This window comes from Bos grunniens, chromosome 14, assembly GCF_055505025.1.
Source record: "Bos grunniens cultivar Pamir isolate PY7600 chromosome 14, Bosgru_T2T1.0, whole genome shotgun sequence".
In the NCBI taxonomy this organism is placed as follows: Eukaryota; Metazoa; Chordata; class Mammalia; order Artiodactyla; family Bovidae; genus Bos; species Bos grunniens.
The window spans coordinates 21,574,419-21,595,076 of record NC_141178.1 but is presented as its reverse complement, the minus strand read 5'-3'; the positions used below and the strand labels follow the sequence as shown (position 1 = coordinate 21,595,076).

The window sequence follows — 20,658 nt, the reverse complement described above, 5'->3', positions numbered from 1 at the left end:
AAGGGAAAACTAATCATATATGCACGAGTGAATTTTTTAAATTATGCTGATCAAAAGTCTTTCATAAAACTGTATCACCTACATGGTTTCAATTACATGAAGTTCTAGAACAGACAAAACAATCTATACTAAAAAAATAAATAATCAGAACAATACTTGGTTCTGGAGGCTGAAAAGAGTCAGTGTTGACTGTAATGAATCATGGGAGATGTAACTGTGGGAATTCAGAGGTTAAAAAATATATAGCCTCTAATTCAATTTCAGATCAGATCAGATCAGTCACTCAGTTGTGTCCGACTCTTTGCGACCCTGTGAATCACAGCACGCCAGGCCTCCCTGTCCATCACCAACTCCCGGAGTTCACTCAGACTCATGTCCATCGAGTCAGTGATGCCATCCAGCCATCTCATCCTCTGTCGTCCCCTTCTCTTCCTGCCCCCAATCCTTCCCAGCATCAGAGTCTTTTCCAATGAGTCAACTCTTCGCATGAGGTGGCCAAAGTACTGGAGTTTCAGCTTTAGCATCATTCCTTCCAAAGAACACCCAGGGCTGATCTCCTTTAGGAGGGACTGGTTGGATCTCCTTGCAGTCCAAGGGACTCTCAAGAGTCTTCTCCAACACCACACTTCAAAAGCATCAATTCTTTGGCACTCAGCCTTCTTCACAGTCCAACTCTCACATCTATACATGACCACAGGAAAAGCCATAGCCTTGACTAGATGAACCTTTGTTGGCAAAGTAATGTCTCTGCTTTTGAATATGCTATCTAGGTTGGTCATAACTTTCCTTCCAAGGAGTAAGCGTCTTCTAATTTCATGGCTGCAGTCATCATCTGCAGTGAGTTTGGAGCCCAGAAAAATAAAGTCTGACACTGTTTCCACTGTTTCCCCATCTATTTCCCATGAAGTGATGGGACCAGATGCCATGATCTTCGTTTTCTGAATGTTGAGCTTTAAGCCAACTTTTTCACTCTCCACTTTCACCTTCATCAGGAGGCTTTTTATTTCCTCTTCACTTTCTGCCATAAGGGTGGTGTCATCTGCATATCTGAGGTTACTGACATTTCTCCCGGCAGTCTTGATTCCAACTTGTGTTTCTTCCAGTCCAGCGTTTCTCATGATGTACTCTGCATATAAGTTAAATAAACGGGGTGACAATGTACAGCCCTGACGTACTCCTTTTCCTATTTGGAACCAGTCTGTTGTTCCATGGCCAGTTCTAACTGTTGCTTCCTGACCTGCATACAAATTTCTCAAGAGGCAGATCACGTGGTCTGGTATTCCCATCTCTTGAAGAATCTCCCACAGTTTATTGTGATTCACACAGTCAAAGGCTTTGGCATAGTCAATAAAGCAGAAATAGATATTTTTCTGGAACTCTCGTGCTTTTTCCATGATCCAGCGGATGTTGGCACTTTGATCTCTGGTTCCTCTGCCTTTTCTAAAACCAGCTTGAACATCAGGAAGTTCACGGTTCACATATTGCTGAAGCCTGGCTTGGAGAATTTTGAGCATTACTTTACTAGCGTGTGGAATGAGTGCAATTGTGCAGTAGTTTGAGCATTCTTTGGCATTGCCTTTCTTTGGGATTGGAATGAAAACTGACCTTTGCCAGTCCTGTGGCCACTGATGAGTTTTCCAAATTTGCTGGCATACTGAGTGCAGCACTTTCACAGCATCATCTTTCAGGATTTGGAATAGCTCAACTGGAATTCCATCATCTCCACTAGCTTTGTTCATAGTGATGCTTTCTAAGGCCCACTTGACTTCACATTTCAGGATGTCTGGCTCTAGGTCAGTGATCACACTATCGTGATTATCTGGGTTGTGAAGATCTTTTTTGTACAGTTCTTCTGTGTATTCTTGCCATCTCTTCTTAATATCTTCTGCTTCTGTTAGGTCCATACCTTTTCTGTCCTTTATCGAGCCCATCTTTGCATGAAATGTTCCTTTGGTATCTTCTGATTTTCTTGAAGGGATCTCTAGTCTTTCCATTCTGTTGTTTTCCTCTATTTCTTTGCATTGATCGCTAAAGAAGGCTTTCTTATCTCTTCTTGCTATTCTTTGGAAGTCTGCATTCAGATGTTTATATCTTTCCTTCCTCCTTTGCTTTTCGCTTCTCTTCTTTTCACAGCTATTTGTAAGGCCTCCCCAGACAGCCATTTTGCTTTTTTACATTTCTTTTCCATGGGGATGGTCTTGATCCCTGTCTCCTGTACAATGTCACGAACCTCATTCCATAGTTCACCAGGCACTCATCTATCAGATCTAGGCCCTTAAATCTATTTCTCACTTCCACTGTATAATCATAAGGGATTTGATTTAGGTCATAGCTGAATGGTCTAGTGGTTTTCCCTACTTTCTTCAATTTAAGTCTGAATTTGGCAACAAGGTGTTCATGGTCTGAGCCACAGTCAGCTCCTGGTCTTGTTTTTGCTGACTGTATAGAGCTTCTCCATCTTTGGCTGCAAAGAATATAATCAATCTGATTTCGGTGTTAACCAGATGGGCACGCTAAAGCGCAGGCGGCCGCGACAGGTGCGCAAAAGCGTGGCCGAGAGGAGCTACGCCACGTCCGAGGTCAGGGGCAGAAGCCGGGAGGACCCCATGCCCGAAGGGCAGCGGCCAAGAGGAGTTACCCCGCGTCTGAGGTCAGGGGCAGCAGCCGAGAGTGCCAGACTGTGACGGCGCAGGAACGGCCGAGAGGACCTACCCCATGTCTGAGGTCGGGGGGGCCACTGAGAGGAGATACCCAGCGTCCGAGGTCAGGGGCCATGGCTGGGAGGAGATACCCCACCCCCCTAAGCCCAAGGCCAGGGGCGGCGGCCGGGAGGAGCAACCCCACACCGTGGCTGTGCGGGCGCAGGAGGGCCTAGAGGAGCTATCCCACGTTGAAGGTCAGGAAGGGCGGCAGTGAGGAGATACCCCTCGTCCAAGGTAAGGAGCATTGCCTGCGCTTTGCTGGAGCAGCCGTTAAGAGATACCCCACGCCCAAGGTAAGAGAAACCCAAGTAAGACAGTAGGTGTTGCAAGAGGGCATCAGAGGGCAGACACACTGAAACCATACTCACAGAAAACTAGTCAATCTAATCACACTAGGACCACAGCCTTGTCTAACTCAATGAAACTAAGCCATGCCCGTGGGGCAACCCAAGATGGGCGGGTCATGGTGGAGAGATGGGACAGAATGTGGTCCGCTGGAGAAGGTAATGGCAAACCACTTCAGTGTTCTTGCCTTGAGAACCCCATGAACAGTATGAAAAGGCAAAATGATAGGATACTGAAAGAGAAAGTCCCCAGGTCAGTAGGTGCCCAATATGCTACTGGAGATCAGTGGAGAAATAACTCCAGAAAGAATGAAGGGATGGAGCCAAAGCAAAAAGAATACCCAGCTGTGGATGTGACTGGTGATAGAAGCAAGGTCCGATGCTGTAAAGAGCAGTATTGCATAGGAACCTGGAATGTCAGGTCCATGAATCAAGGCAAATTGGAAGTGGTCAAACAGGAGATGGCAAGAGTGAATGTCGACATTCTAGGAATCAGCGAACTGAAATGGACTGGAATGGGTGAATTTAACTCAGATGACCATTATATCTACTAATGCGGGCAGGAATTCCTCAGAAGAAATGGAGTAGCCATCATGGTCAACAAAAGAGTCCAAAATGCAGTACTTGGATGCAATCTCAAAAACAACAGAATGATCCCTGTTCGTTTCCAAGGCAAACCATTCAGTATCACAGTAATCCAAGTCTATGCCCCAACCAGTAATGCTGAAGAAGCTGAAGTTGAACAGTTCTATGAAGACCTACAAGACCTTTTAGAACTAACACCCAAAAAAGATGTCTAATTCAAGAGGCTCACCCTATAGTGATTACTCCAATATCACATAGTCAGTAAGTAGCAGACCCAAGATATGAACACAATCCCTGTGTTCAACACTACACAACATAAAGCTACCCCAATATATGTAGAACAGTCAGGCACAAATCACCTGCTGACTAGACACGGCAGCTCTCCTTGCCAATTTCCTTTATCTCTATATCTGACATGTCAAAGGTCATGCAATGAAATGGAAAGTTTAAAGGAACTTAACTGAGAAGTCCTGAGTTTAAGTAAGCAGCTGAAAACTGTTATTTCCTAGAGCCTAATTTGGGTCCCATGTCCCAATTTCTAAACCAGAGCTGCTCTACTTTTAACTATTTTACATACCGAGATTTTAAAGGAAATGTTCTCAGCTAAAATCAAAAGACAGACAAAAATCATGACTTGAAAAACACTAGACAAAGAGCCCTCATAGTTGAAGATACCACAATTTTAACTTGTAATGGCTTTTTAAATTTTGCCCCAAAAGAACTGCTCACAAAGATTTCAACTCGGATGGATCCCAGGCCTCCCACGTTGCAGGCAGATTCTTTATCAACTGAGCCACAAGGAAGCCCTCTGAGATCCTTAAAACTTCTCAAATGCAGAAGCTAAATTCCTAGATCAGCCTTAGGAATTATTTTCTTGGGGACATGAATCTTTGTCAGTAATTCATAAATGGATGTGAAGGGTCCATAGCATATACGAAATGAATTCATTTTTCTAGTCAGTGAATTAAACAAAATGAGTTTACCAGTAATTAGCTTCTTCGAGTTTTCTAAGATTCCTTACAATCATATAAAAGGTGACAATAAAAAAGTATAGCTAACTTTTACTTGTCAGTCATCAACAAAAGCAGTAACGTTATAAATACAAGTTCTTTGAATAGAGAAAATAGTACTTAGTGACTGTATATCAGTATCAGAGCAAGTATCTATACTCATAATTTTGGCATATGGCTACGATTCACAGTAAATATTCCAGTAAAAGTATTAATCATACATATCTAGAAATCAAAAGACATTCTGATTCGAAATACAGAGAGTTGTTAAGATAAGCTTTTATTTCTGTAATATAACTATTAGCATTATAATATAATGCTATCTATTATAATAATTATATTACAATTATATTAATTATTTAATATAATAAATAATTATAATAATTATTATATATTTAACAAGGTTTATAGATACACTCTGGAGCTTCCCTGGTGGCTCAGCAGTAAAGAATCTATCTGCAAAGCAGGAGAGATGCTTTGGGTCAGGAATATACCCTGGAGAAGGAAATGGCAACCTATTACAGTATTCTTGCCCAGGAAATCCCATGGACAAAGGAGCCCCGTGGCCTACAGTCCATGGGGTCACAAAAGAGTTGGACATGACTTAGCAACTAAGTAGCATAGATATAGATATGTGTGTATGTTTGTGTATGCACATGTGTACATTCGTATCCACCTCCTGGGTGCTTTATCTTTCAGAATATAGACTGTTCACGAAACACTCTTCCTGTCATGAAAAACTGATGTGCTGTGATCATACCAACTAAAAACAATGCACACTGAGCACACTGTGCTTCCAGAACTATGAAAACTAAGAATGCTGTTCTTTCTATGTCAAAGTAGTGGTTAACGTGCCAAGATGAAAAACAGGTGTCCGTGCCAAAAATTCTGAGCACAAATTGATGGCTTCATTACAAACCAAAGCAATAGTAAAAAGCTATATAAAGGTCTAAACACTTCTAACCAAAAATACTACTAGATGAAACAATTAAATATTTACATTGTGAAATCAAATTTTATTTAAGATAATATTAATGTTTTAGAGGGCTTCCCAAGTGGTGCTAGTGGTAAAGAACTCGCCTGCCAGTGCAGGAGACCTAAGAGACTCAGGTCCGATCCCTGAGTTGGGAAGATCCTCTGGAAGAGGGCATGGCAATCCACTTCAGTATTCTTGCCTGGGGAATCACCATGGACCGGGCAGCCTGGCGGGCTACATGCAGAGTACATCATGCAAAAATGCCAGGATGGATGAAACACAAGCTGGAATCAAGATTGCCAGGTGAAATATCAATAACCTCAGATACGCAGATGACACCACTCTTATGGCAGAAAGCGAAGAACTCAAGAGCCTCTTGATGAAAGTGAAAGAGAGCGAAAAAGTTGGCTTAAAACTCAACATTCAGAAAACTAAGATCATGGCATCCAGTCCCATCAGTTCAAGGCAAATAGATGGAGAAACAATGGAAACAGTGAGAAACTTTATTTTGGGGGACTCTGGAGAAGACTCTTGAGAGTCCCTTGAACTCTAAGGAGATCCAACCAGTCCATCCTAAAGGAAATCAGTCCTGAATATTCATTGGAAGGACTGATGTTGAAGCTGAAACTCCAATACTTTGGCCACCTGATGCAAAGAACTGACTCACTGGAAAAGACCCTGATGCTGGGAAGGATTGAAGGCAGGAGGAGAAGGGGACAACAGAGGATGAGATGGTTGGATGGCATCACCAACTTGATGGACGTGAGTTTGAGCAAGCTTTGGGGGTTGGTGATGGACAGGGAAGCCTGGGGTGCTGCAGTCCACAGGGCTGCAGAGTCGGACATGACTGAGCAGCTGAACTGAAATAAACTGAATGTTTTGGAGGAAAAGAGCCCATTTACACTAGGTGAATTCAAGCTTTACATTTCAGTTTTATAATTAGAGTGGATCTGTAATTTATTGTCAAATGACAACACTTTTGAGAGGAAAAGCAGTAGCGACAATAATCAGTGGGAGACAGCAGGCATAAATGGAGGCCAGCCCAGCCAAATCTGATCACATGGGAACCTTACTTGTGATTGAAAATGTCAACAAATCCGAATCTTCTTTGATCTACTAGGTTTTTTAAATTTTACTTTTAAATATTAAAGCCTGTGCATAGCTCATTATATACAGATGGAAAGGAGAGAGAGAGTGTGTGTCTTTAATATCCATTCTGAATAAATTACAGCCCTATTATGCCCCTGTGTGGCCAGCCGGCACAGCAAACTCACTGACATACATTAAGTGACAGAGAAATAATTACAAGGTTTGGAGGAAAAGAACAAGAAATATTACTAAAAATCAGAAAAAGCAAAACTTAGAAAATATTAAGTACATTTTCTCCACAAATTGTATTACAAAAGATAATCATCATTATCATGTTATTTAAATACTGCTTAAAGCAAATGATTACTCAAGGCACTGAACACTGTTAAAAATATACCTTCTAGCATCCCAACATTTTTGTTTGCTTCCAAAGATAAGATCACAAATTTAGATTCCATAATGAACTTAGTACTTCAGAATTTTGTTGCTGGTAACAAAAGGAATTATCTTTGTATCCTGATCAAGTCATTTAATTTGGGGGAAAATGAGTTTAGGGTAAGAAATTTTGATAAGAATATAAATGAAAGTGTCATTTCATCAAAACCTATCAAGTCGATTTACATCAGATGCAGACACAGATTTTTATTTTTCTTGTTGGACCTTTGGTTTTGTTATTTTAATTATAAAAGAAGATGGTACTCTGCCACCTCTTTTACGTACAAAAATGGTACTTAAGAAGCACAAGATAGGACAGTCACATAAGAAGTTTCAGTTTAAAATGTAAGAGCTATATTATATCGTTTCCAATAAAAAGTCCATCTAAAATATTTTGATTATTTTCAAACAAAAGAAATTTCAAATATTCATTAGATAATACAGTATTTTATCAATCTATACATATCTCTGGTTTAGTGACTTATGATACATCAAATATTATTCTGTACTGAAAATCTTCACTTCTTTGACAAGCTGAACCTGAAAATGCTTTTGGAGTAATTATTATGGAAGATTTTAATTTTTTAACTTTTTATTGCTTATATGTCATAGAAGTAATCTGCCCTAGCACCTGAAAATCTGATGAAAGTTAAGCTGCAGATTTAGGGACAAGATTAGTTACCTAGAAAAAGCCTCAAGAAAACTATTTGAAAGAGTCCTCTTTCAATAATAGATTGTCTACAATTGACATGTTGTACTATTCTAGTAATTTCTCCTGGAAAGTAATTCAGAATAAAATATAATGTGATTGTTCATACCTATCATGTTATGTTTCTGTCACTTTAAAGATCATACTTAATGTCACAATACAATAACTGAATATTCCATTTCAATTAATACCTTTAAACAATAATTATTCATGTAATAACAACCAACACTATTCTTTCCAGAGTGATACTTATAGAATTGATGCTTCAACTTTAAGATCATTATTATGTCCAGTCCACAAAGCTGAAAGGCCTATTATTTAGATACATTTTTAAAGTTGTTGTAAGAGTACGTCTGATGACATACTCAGATCATCTTTGTTCTATAAATTTTTCTTCAAGGATGATTTTTTATTCTACATCTTACTTTCTGATTTAATGTTTAAGCAAAGTAAGAATTTTAAGACTACTGTATCTGATTCAAACACAAAGAAACCAAAACATTAAAATATGTGGAGATACTAATTACAAGCTCATATAAACTCATTTTCATCTATCATATTTCTTAAATAATAACTATTTGCATAACTGGTTTTGCTTACTAAAAGTAAATCAAGTAGTTTATGAAGATCAATAGATTGACAGGTAAAAAATGTCATGTTTTCTTAAGACTAACAAGTTAAAGATATATAAGGACAGGGGATTTATTCCTCCTAAGACAGAATAAATTCTTCATTTACTAACTGGTAGTTTCAGATACTTTTAGATGAAATATTTTTAAAGTTAAATAAGGCTGATCTCACAGAAGCATTAGAAACTTCACAATTTGATGTTTAACTGCAGCAACCTAAAACTCCAGGTTTTTAATAATTTCATGGCAATTATGAACATGCCCATTATAATAGAAACTTGAAGCCAAGCAAAAGAATCTTAGTAAGGATACACAAAATTCCCTCAAGAAATAGATTTTTTTCAAATTTTAAAACTACTAACGTTTATTTTAAAACAAATTCCATACCATGCTGTTAAGAGCACAACTTCTAAAGTGAAGTGTACTCAGTCCTAACATTAATAAACACATAAGTTTTTGGCATTACAAAAAAAGAAACCGAAATCAAACAAGGAAAAGATGTATAAAGGATAAGCACCCATCCTAAAAGTCTGATAGCTTCAGATCATGGAAATTTTAAGAAAGCCATGCTGCCTCTTTTACATAAATGTAAAATGCAATACAGATTATTTTTATCATTACAGAAACTCAAGCAATGTATTTCTAAACTAAAAAAAAAAGTATCTTAAAATATAGACAGCCTCTTTTAGAATATCACAGAATTTCATAACTCATATATTTTTAATTAGTCCAAAAACTAAATGTAAAAAAAAAAATCAAATTAGTTAATTTAACAGAACAGTAGGAGGAAAGAAGTGAAATTTTATAAAAAACGGATGTTATTCCATATTTCATGAAAAGGTCATAGATAAATTTATCATCAGTAAACATTTTAATTTTCAATAAATTCTAAAAGCTTCCTTTCACCTGCTAAGTTAATACAAATACTGGGTAATAGGTATTTTTTTAATCCTAAAATAGCCTGCCTCACACTGTTCAGAGATCCTAGAGAGACCAGCAAAAATCATTCAATATTCTATGCACTCTTAGTTCCCCCTCAATTTCCAGAAGGTTTCAGTACATTATCATGTTCACAGTATTTCTTTCTCAGTCTTTCTCTACACATATTTAGTTAAAATGGGGTCTTTCTTAAACAAGGTATATAACATCAGAAATACTCAAAAGGCAATCAACATTTTTATATGAGGGAAAAACTGCATGATAAAACTGCATTTCAAAAGCATTCTTTAATAAGCTAACTGTTACAGTGAAAGCCAGAGAAACCACCTAAAACATATGTCCGTGATTTAACAACCTTCACCATACACACATATACACACACCGAAAAAGAGCAAGTTGAAAAAGCAATAGGAATTTATAACAAAGCATCCTTCCAAACTAGCCAATCTCATACAAAGCATTATTAGCAGTTCCATAACATAGCTTGTTTTAAAGTGATTATTGATCTACCCTGCATAGAGAAATGTCTTGAACCTAGAAAACGTCTTCTGCATGTTTTACAAAAAGCATGCATGACTGCTAATTCACATTTTCCAACAAATCACATATGATTATATAGCCCCATCCTTACATATGCAATGCAATCACTGCCGTGATCACAAAGGAATAAAACCTATCAGACATTTTAAATTAATCATTTTATTTATTAGAAAATGAAATCATGAAACAGCCTGTATTATATTTCAGAGGTCAAGCTAGTTAAATTTAAGATGTTTTTGTGCTTTGAAGTAAGCTTATTTTCCTTTTAAAAATCAGTTAGGAACTACATAAAATTTTATGTTTAAGATTAAAAAGACGACACCCTTATAATACTAATATTTCAATACAGAACAATTTTACAGTCTTAAGATTCTTACTCTGAAAATATCAATTCTAAAATAATATATAGTTTAGCTTTACTCACCTTGCATTGTTCAGCGTTTGTCCAAAAAGCTCATTTTGTAAAATATTTGGTGGGGATGAAAAAACCCCATGAAAATGAGATAAAACAGAATTGCAGACCTGGCGCAATGTCTCAAATTGCATTTTCCTTCCTTTTTTTTTTTTTTCTCCTTCTCTTATTTTTCCTTACCACCTGTCTTTAAAGTCATCTATTTGCAGACACCATCAAATAAAAACATGCCAATCAAGTTCCATATTTCTCCTGAGCTCTGTAAAAACTGTGCTTAAATGAGCAGAGGTTGATAGTTAATTGTACAGTCATTATTCTTCTAATTCAGTCGTAGAAGATTCAGTACCCGTGCGGCTTTCGGCTTTCTCCTGACTGTAGCAAGAATTCTAAACAGCAGTAAGCTTTTTGGGCATTCCCAGCTGAAGTGTGAAGCTGAGCTGCTTTCATGTACTCTACTCATATTTCTCTAAGCCTATTAAAAACACGCAATGAATAGATGCTGTCGTCAGGAGTTTCAGCACATCTGGCTGCCAGCAATAAAATCTCAGAAGTAATAAAAATGGGCCAAGGTATCTTCCCAATGTTACTACTGGGTAAGAGGGGAAGAAATTATACATTCCCCAACCCTTTTCTCTTTCCCTGAAAAATGAATAACTCCAGCAACTGAGTATATAGGTCTCATTAGTGTATAGGCTACCGCATAGGGCCAAAACATTCAAAAAATAAGCAGCTGATCCTTCTTTTGATATCACGAAATAAAAATATAACAGACAATAGGGGTTTTATTGCCTGCATTTGTAATGCCATACTTCGAAAGAGACATTTGGAAAACATGTACTTAGCTGTCTTAATTCCCTATTTAATTTTAAAATGTCTTCAGCTACTTATTTTTAAAGGAAAGTGAATAATGTTCAGCTGGGCCCTTTTTAAAGGCCATACATAGTATGAAAGTGTTAGTCACTCAGTCATTTCCAATTCTTTGCAACCCCATGGACTGTATAGCCCACCAGGCTCCTCTGTCCATGGGGATTCTCCAGGCAATAAAAACTGGAGTGGGTTACCATTCCCTTCTCCAGGGGATCTTACCAATCCAAAGGTTAAACCTGGATCTCTCTCATTGCAGGCAGATTCTTTACCATCTGAGCCACCAGGGAAGCCCATACATAGTATGATCTACATGCTTAATCAAGTAATGCTAGAAAAAAATTGTACCTTATCAATTAAAACTGAAACAGCACACATAAAATATGAACTTGCCCACAAATCAAAAAAGTACAGCTAAGGCTAGAGAGACTTTATCAACTATTATTTATTCCAATAATGGCGGTCACAGTATTTTTTAGAAGGTATTTCCTGAAGGCGCCAATGGTCTTAGAGTACCACAGATCACCATCCATTCTAAATGAGTAACTCTGGTTTAACTAAAATCTTAAGTTACTCTACATCCAGGATCATTCATCTTTCTACAAAAGATGCTCTATAAGTAGTGTGTAAACCAAATTTTAAAAATCAACTCACTTATAGGATGATCAATATATTTAACTGATCTTTAACTGCTCCTAAATCATGACATTTCTTTAACAAATACATCTTTTTTAGCCCCTTTTCTCTCAACTTTTAGCCTTAACTTCTTCTATCCCCTTCCATACACATACCACTATCAATAAATAAGCACTTACATGCCTACTTAAATACATTAAAACTTTTTTATAAACTAGTGAATTCTTTTTGATGTGAATAAACACGTCACAAAATAACAACATAAAAGAAACAATACTAAAATTTTAAAAGATAAAAAGTAAACATGTAATAATATAAATTTTTAAACAACTAATTTACTTTTTTAATAAATTAAGATCTTCAATAATGGGTTTGTCCTCAACTAAGAGAGGTCTGGTATAAGGACTTCTCTGGTGGCTCACACGGTAAAGTGTCTGCCTACAATGCGGAAGACCTGGGTTCAATCCCTGGGTTGGGAAGATCTCCTGGAGAAGGAAATGGCAACCCACTCCAGTATTCTTGCCTGGAAAATCTCATGGATGAAGGAGCCTGGTAGGCTACTGTCCATGGGGTCACAAAGAGTTGGACACAACTGAGTGACTTCACTTTCTTTAAGAGTGCTCCTATTTTGCTTATTATTTTAGATTTTAATAGGTATACACTAATATGTTTTTGAAATACATACACACATAACAATCATAAACTATGTTTGGCTTATTAAGTATTAATACTTCTAAATTTTTTAATATTTAGAAAACATTATGAACAAGTGATCATTGCTACTATTTGATGGATGAAAAGAAACTAAGGTATTAAGGGATTAAAGATCACACAGCTTGTAGAAGAGTATTTGAATGAAGGTCTTTACTTTGGGCTCCATTTCATATGCTTCTTGCCTATTATTCTATCTTCCATACATGTGCACACATGGGTACCCACACATACACACACATACACACTTGTATTTGTAAATAAAAAATAAGTGAAAGTGTTAGTCATTCAGTCAACTATGACTCTTTGCGACCCCAAAGACTGTAGCCCACCAGGCTCCTCTGTCCATGGGGATTCTCCAGGCAAGAATACTGGAGTGGGTAGCCATGCCTTCCTCTAGGAATCTTCCTGACCCAGGGATCAAACCCAAGTTTCCTGCATTGCAGGCAGATTCTTTACCATCTGAGCCACCAGGGAAGCCCATTTGTAAATAAATCAGCCTCAATACATGAATAAGAAACTTATTTCCCAGTGATGCAATCAAGTATATTTCAAAGTAAACAATGCAAATTTTTAAAATTCACAAATAATTTTAAGTGGATTTCTTCTATTTAACTCAGACAGAAGCAACCTGATGTGCTTCAAATTGTTAAGCCTTTGACTACAAGTTGATTTTTACATCTATGAAAGGTCAATTTCTATAAGTGGAAATATACATTTTTAAGTTCTTAATTTCTGAAACTTATAGTATCTGTGATATATCCATCCATACACACACACATATATATATACACACACACATATATATACCCAACGCCTTGTGGGTAGACTCAATTTTTATAAACAGGAGACTTCCCTGATGGTACAGTGGATGAGAATCCACCTACCAATTTAGGGTACACAGGTTCATTCCCTCTTCCGGGAATATTCCACACGCCATGGAATAACTAAGCCCAGGCACCATAGCTACTGAGCCCGTGTGCTGCAAATACTGAAGCCCAGGGGCCTAGAGCCAAAGAAGCCCCAGCAATGAGAAGCTTGCTCACCACAACTATAGAAAGCCCATGTGCAAAAATGAAAACCTAGCATAAGCAAAAGTAAATTAAATATTTTTTTAAATTCTTATAAATAATCCAAAGCCATTTTAAAGCAAGTCTATTAAATAAGGTGACTAAACTGCAAAATAATCTGTTGTCAAAAAAATTTTTCTTTTGTATTTCAAAATTAAATCTTAAGGCAAGCTCACAGAAAGTTTCAAAAATGGTCTAAGCAATAGAAAGATACTGGAATGAGCCTCAAAATGGCTTCTTCGAAGTAAATAATATAGCAGCTGCCTTCCTCAGAGCCTTATTTTCCAGCTGTCACCATATTCCGCACAGTACTGGTCGGCTTCCTCACAGTTTCTTCAGCATTCCAGAAGAGATTTCTCCCACTTCCCTACCTCACTATCACCTTTCACCTTCTCACACTCATCCTGAGGGGCTCAAATGTCACTTTCTCAAGAAGACTTTCTTTAACCTAGATTAGGTCCCCCCTTATCCACTATCACGGTACCGTATACTTTTTCTTCACAGCATTTGATAAAAGCATAACTATATATTTACTTGAAAAAAGTCTGTCTTTCACTCTCAGTTCATGAGATTAAGACACACGTTTGTTTTATCTGTCTACCACAATGCCTAGTAGAGAGTAGATGTTTAATACATAAGAAGCCTAAATTTTATGAAATTTTATAAATTTTATGTTTTAGTCACATCACAAATTATACAGGAAACTGCTCAGGGCTTAATTTGGTTGTCAGTTTCTGTGTTTGTTTTTTTGTTGTGGCCTGCCCTATCATGTTACAAGGTTCATAAATACAAGAACAACCAATATTCGCAACCAAAAACCTTGTGCATTGGATGGACCTTGTAATTTGTTATAAATATCCTAAATATTATAAAGAGTGTTTATAGCTAATATTTGTTTTAAATTTTCTATATACTGAAGGCTCACAAGTAATATATCAGAGGCTTCCATAAGGACAGAAGAACATAACACTTGAAGTCAAATGGCCTGGATTTAACTACTGACTTCAACCCTACCTAGCCATAAAACCTCAGGATGTTGTTCACTTTATATATCTGAGCTATGTTTCTTCAAATGTAAAATAAACTACATCACTTACTTAGGGTATTATTATATCAAAACAAATGTATTTTATAAACTGTAAAGTATGTTGTATATGGGAGTATCCTCACTGTGAACTAAGGAATCAAATTATTGGAACCAAGATTCTAACAATGACGTTCCTACTGCTGCTGCTTAGTCATTTCAGTCATGTCTGACTCTGTGCGACTCTATGGACTGCAGCCCGCCAGGTTCTTCTGTCCACGCAATTCTCCAGGTGAAGAGTACTGGAGTGGATTGCCATGCCCACCTTCAGGGGATCATCCCAGCTCAGGGATCAAACCAGCTCAGGGTCTCCTGCACTGCAGGCAGATTCTTTACCACTGAGCCACCAGGGAAGCCCAACAATAGCATTAGGTATCTTTTATTCATCATATTTATTTATGAAACAAATATTTATAGGATTTCTTTGTGCAAAGTTCTGTATCTCTGTTCATTAGATGTTGAAGGGATAAAATGCTTATGCTTACCCTTTTCTGCAAAAATGAGATAAATTCACAATGTCCTTCAAGTAAGGTCAGTTCCATACTTACATCTAGTCCTGCAGAGGCATTAACAGTCACAAATGGTGTAGCTGGTAGCAATTGTTTTCTCTGTGGCCATTCTATTAAAAAATTTAGCTCCTCAATGGAAATAACAGTGTTAGCTAGAGTTCCCACAGAAGATGTTAAGAAACTTTAAGCAGCACAGGCAATTTCATTAAAGATGACAGGAAAAAAGTCAATCAACACTAAAAAGTTAAACCTTTTTAAAGCAATCTCAAATTTTCAAATAAAAATGATAATATAATTTATTTTGCCCATTAAATTGGCAAAGTATTGGCTAGAAAGTCATAGAATGGCCATGTAAATAAACTGCATTTATTGTCAGGACTGTATACTGATAGAACCTTTTGAGAAATATTAAGTAGTATTTGGCAAAAACTTTTAAAATGCTCAAACTCAGAGAGCACTAGGAGAATAAACAATGAAATGTTGATATTGACTATTCTGGGTGAAAATATCACAAATTGTTTTCCATTATTCTGTAGCTTTTGGTACGCTATCCACAAGAAAGACCAAAATGTAAACTATGTAACGTGGAGAATTCTACAATTACAGTGAAATCTTTAACCATAATATACTATGATGCTGTGTTCCTGCCTGGAGAATCCCAGGGGCGGCAGAGCCTGGTAGGCTGCCGTCTATGGGGTTGTACAGAGTTGGACTCAACTGAAGCGACTTAGCAGCAGCAGCAGCAGCAGCCCATAAACTTTTGCTTAGCAGTACTCAAGTAAATCAAATACTAGATTATTAGTTTTCACATGATTGGCTATCATATTCACATGATTGGCTATATCCATCTCTGGGTCAGGAAGATCCCCTGGAGAAAGAAATGGCAACCCACTCCATTAGTCTGCCTGGGAAATCCTATGGATAGAGGAGCCTGGGAGGCTACAGTCCATGAGTTCCCAGAGTCAGACACAACTTAGTGATTAAACAATAACAAATTAGCAGTGGTATCTGTTTTCTTCTTTATCAATAAGTTCTTAAAATTCTGTAATCAGTAAAACTGCTTAATTAGTACTAAGAAAATCCAAATGAATGAGAAAACAAAATTTAGCACTAACTTATTTACATATCTTCAAAAATATTTGACGTATAAGTCTTAAGATTATTAATATTTAAGAATCTTGGTTTACAAATTTCTAGTGTCAATAAGTGAGACATCTTAAGAAGTTTAATGCAAACTCAAAAATTAGGTGAATGAGTAAAAATTAGGGAATTATACTCTTCTTAACAGTGCATGTGTCTAAGGCACAAACACTTATGGCATATTTAAATTTTATGTTCTAAAGATGTCTAGTTCCAAACATGTCTGGATTTATTTCTAATGTTTAAGAGTACCAAAGTATTTCTATTAAAATGCTACACACATGAAAACATCTAAATATTACTAATCAATTAGTGAAATTGTTATATAGTATGTATAATCCATAAGAAAAATCCCTGAAACATTAAAAGAATCTTTCATTTTCTTAAAATATAGATCTGTAGTTCTATCTATATAATTATAACTGCACTATCTCTTCTATTGTAATATTCTTGGTCCACTGACTTTCTGAAGCATCTGATAAAAATCTAAGGCTTATAAGAAAGATGGTCCAGAGAACAAGGTGTCTTTATATGCTTTGCAAATAAAAGTCCTGCATTGTAAATATGTCCCTGAGGCAAGACCATGAAACCATTTACCTAAGGGATAACAAATAAGCAAATAAATAGGAAGAAGATGAAATTTCTAACAAAAAAAAAGGAAAGAAAAGACGTTCAATAAATGTAAACCGGCCTCTGCTTCAACTTAGGGTGGGCCATATAGTACATCCAGGAAAGAAACCGAGGAAGAGTAGCCCGGATCTAAGTAAGTACAAAAGTCTAAAGATTTCACACAAAAATCAGAAAGGAGTTTAGTTCAAAATACCTACCGCAGTTTTCATAATCAGCTTTTTAAAATGTGTTGATAGTGTTGTTTTCAGTTGTTTTCTGACATACGAAAAAAAAAATTCTGTAACACTTCCCGGAGCTTAAACTCTGTACCCAATCTCCCTAGTTTTGATCACTGCAGCAGAACAGACTCAACAGTTTCTACCATCTAATTCAGAAAGGAAAGGAAAAACAGTGAAAGCATCCACAAATGTATGAAGTCCCACCATCATTCTCATCTCCCTGATCCCTCTGTCTAGACCAAATCTATAAGGGCTAACACCACTGTGCTGTAACCAAGTTGCAGAGTTAGAAGAAGGACTTCAGGGCTGCTTCAACAGTTCAAAGCAGTGCTTACCAGAGCAGTCTCCACACTTACAAGCTGGCAACAACAGGAATACGTTTCCTATCAGATCCAAGAATTAGGCTACAGGGTAACCAATTCTAGATTTAAACTCCAGGATGAAAACATCCAGAGTGATTGTCTGCTCTGACACCCAAAAGGTCTATCTGTTAGAGGAAAGAGAACCAAGATCTCAGAAAATACAATCTGGTAAGTCCCTCCAGTATTAGGACTGCTCATTCTGAGTAAATATTCCCTTGATAACCATCAAGAGAATAACTGGAAGCAACACTACAACTTCAGGGAGCAAGATCCATATGAATAAGGTCCAACTCCACTTCTAATAGCTCCACTGTCTGGGAACCTCAGTACAGAAATGATGATAGCCTTGGGACTCCAAGCACTCAACCTAATCTTGCAAACTGCCTCCATAAGGCACTCTACTACCTAGTAAATTCCAAGTGTCCATAGATTCTTCATGAAAGAAATGCTGACTGCATATTGTCATCATATGAAAATGAAAAATGACAATCATTGGCACAACTATAAACGTGTTTTAGCAAAATAAGGGGGACAATGAAATACTGTGCAATAATACTGGCCTCCAAGAGTTCCCATCCACAATTCTTTTCTTTCTTTTTTTATTCTTTTCCATCATGATGGAAGATAACATATTGATACTGAATGTACACACTTCATTTCTTTCATACAGTTTCCTTCTACTCATTATTTCATGAAATAAAGGAGGAGTTGGAGATACCATAAATACACCAAAAAATTATCTCACCACATGTGGATGCAAGAACATCAACTAGAAAGCTAATAAAGTAGCCAAAGCAAGATAATAGTTGGCTTGAATTAAATATAGCAGTAAAATGGAGACACAGGAAGACAAAAAGTAGATGTTAAATCAACAAGACACAATGACAATTTGCCACAGGAGTGGGAGGGGGTGTATGAAGGTCAAGAGAGGCATCAAAAATGACTCTCAGATGTCTTTCTTAAGTAATCAAGCAGAGAGTCTTAACATTTCCTAAGGCAGAGAATGCTAAAGGAGAAGCAGATTGAGGGAAAGGAAAGGGGAAAATGATGAGTTGCTGAATTTAAGGAGCATGTAAGATAGCTAGAAAGACAAATAAGTAAGCAATTGGATATGTCACTCCAGAGTTCAGAAAAGAGTTCTCAGCCAAAGATATAAATTCAGGAAGCATCAGCATGTTAGTAATGATTTCAACCAAGCAAGCAGATGAGATCACCCAGAGAAAGTTCAAAATGGTTTAAAAAAAAAGCATAAGACAGTGCACCAGGAAACTAAGTTCCACACTGTCATCAGATATAGAAGAAGCATAAAGGATAAAGATGAAGAGAAGCCACAGAGGTGGGGGGAAATCAGGAAAGCGTGGTGGCCTCTAAGTCAAGAAAAGACAACATTGTAAGAAGAATGATATGACTGACTCTGTATTATATGTTCTGTCACCTGGAATTGGAAGAGTCACCCCTTGTAATGCTGTGCTTCATTACAAGGGGTGACATTGTAAAAACAGACATTACAAAACAGCTCTTTTACCTGAAATCACTTGCTCTATAGCACCCAGGACCTAGCTATGAAAATGGACTGTGAGCAGACATCCCTAAGCTTCCTTCGTAAGTCCTCTTTCCTCCCTTGGAAGCAGGTAAGCAAACAAAATGTTTAGTCTTTGTTCAGCCAAAGCAGGAGACTCTGTGCAAATAAATGCAAATCTACATGTATTTTGATCCAATTCTACCAACTAAAAAATCTAGTTAGATATGCATGGTCCTTAGAAATGGACAGAAATCAATACTAATCAGAGAAACTAGAGCTACTTATGAGTGAATCTGTTTAAGCACCAAATTTGAACGTAGAAAAGAAACTAAAATATAACAAAGAGCTATTCTAGCAATTTTCCACCTAGCTTCCTTTTTTCTTACTAACTCCTTCCTAAAATATCTAGCTTACTTATTATTAACTCTATTTTAGAACCCTCTTGCTCTAGTAATTTTTGTTGTTTTTGTTCAGCAGCTAAGTTGTATCGACCCTTTGCAACCCCATGCAACATGCCAGTCTCCTCTGTCCTCCACTATATCCCGGAGTTTGCTCAAATTCATGTCCATTGAGTTGGTGAGTAGGTAATGCTATCTAACCATCTCATCCTCTTACACTCCCTTCTCCTTTGCCTTCAATCTTTCCCAGCATCCGGGTCTTTTCCAATGAGTCGGCTCTTGGCATCAGGTAGCCAAAGTATTGGAGCTTCAGCTGATTATCCAATGAATATTCAAAGTTGATTTCTTTTAGGATTGACTGGTTTGATCTCCTTGTAGTGCAAGACACTCAAGAGTCTTCTCTAGCACCACAATTTGAAGGCATCAGTTCTTAGGTGCTCAACCTTCTTTATGGTCCAACTCTCACATTCATACATGACTACTTGAAAAATCATAGCTTTCACTATACAGACTTTTGTCAGCAAAGTGATGTCTCTACTTTTTAATATGCTCTTGAGGTTTGTCATAGCTTTCCTTCCAAGGAGCAAGTGTCTTTCAATTTCATGGCTGCAGTCACAGTCTGCAGTGATTTTGGAGCCCAAGGGGGGAGAAAAAAAATCTTTTACTGCTTCCACTTTTTCCCCTTCTATTTGCCCTGAAATGATGGAACTGGATGCTGTGTTTTTTTAATGCTGAGTTTCAAACCAGTTTTTTCACTCTCTTTGAATAATATTTGTAATGACAATAAATAATATTTACTTTATGTGTGAAGTAAGTCACCAGGGGTTGGATTAATATATTACTCCCTATCTTGAAAGGACCTCCCTTGATGTCATATTCTGTTCTAGCCACTGCCCCATTTTTATGCTCCTCTTCTCAGCAAAATGTTTTGAAAAAGTTGTCAACAGTTGCTGTCTACCTCCTCATTTCACATTCTCTTCTCAATCTATAACAACAGAGTTTCCATCACTAATACGCCACTGAGATGGCTCTCATCGGTGACTTCCATGTTGCCGTATTCCAAAACAATTCTGTTCTTTTCTTAACACAGCTTCACTCTAGCACTTGACATTGATGCTATGCCATCCATAGTTCTTAAACTATC

At 37.2% G+C, this 20,658-nt stretch overlaps 1 protein-coding gene across 13 annotated transcripts in view; it reads right to left on the bottom strand.

Moving 5' to 3' along the window:
* Positions 1-20,658, bottom strand: part of RIMS2 (regulating synaptic membrane exocytosis 2) — a 605,965-nt gene that overhangs the window by 379,281 nt on the left and 206,026 nt on the right. The window contains exon 1 of one of the 13 annotated variants that reach the window (XM_086336257.1): positions 10,383-10,838. The exons of the other annotated variants lie outside the window; for them this stretch is intronic. Within the exon in view, the coding sequence (XP_086192383.1) occupies positions 10,383-10,504 (122 nt within the window). The 5' untranslated portion in view covers positions 10,505-10,838. Of the gene's footprint in view, positions 1-10,382; positions 10,839-20,658 lie in introns of those variants that run through there. 13 annotated transcript variants of the gene reach the window in all.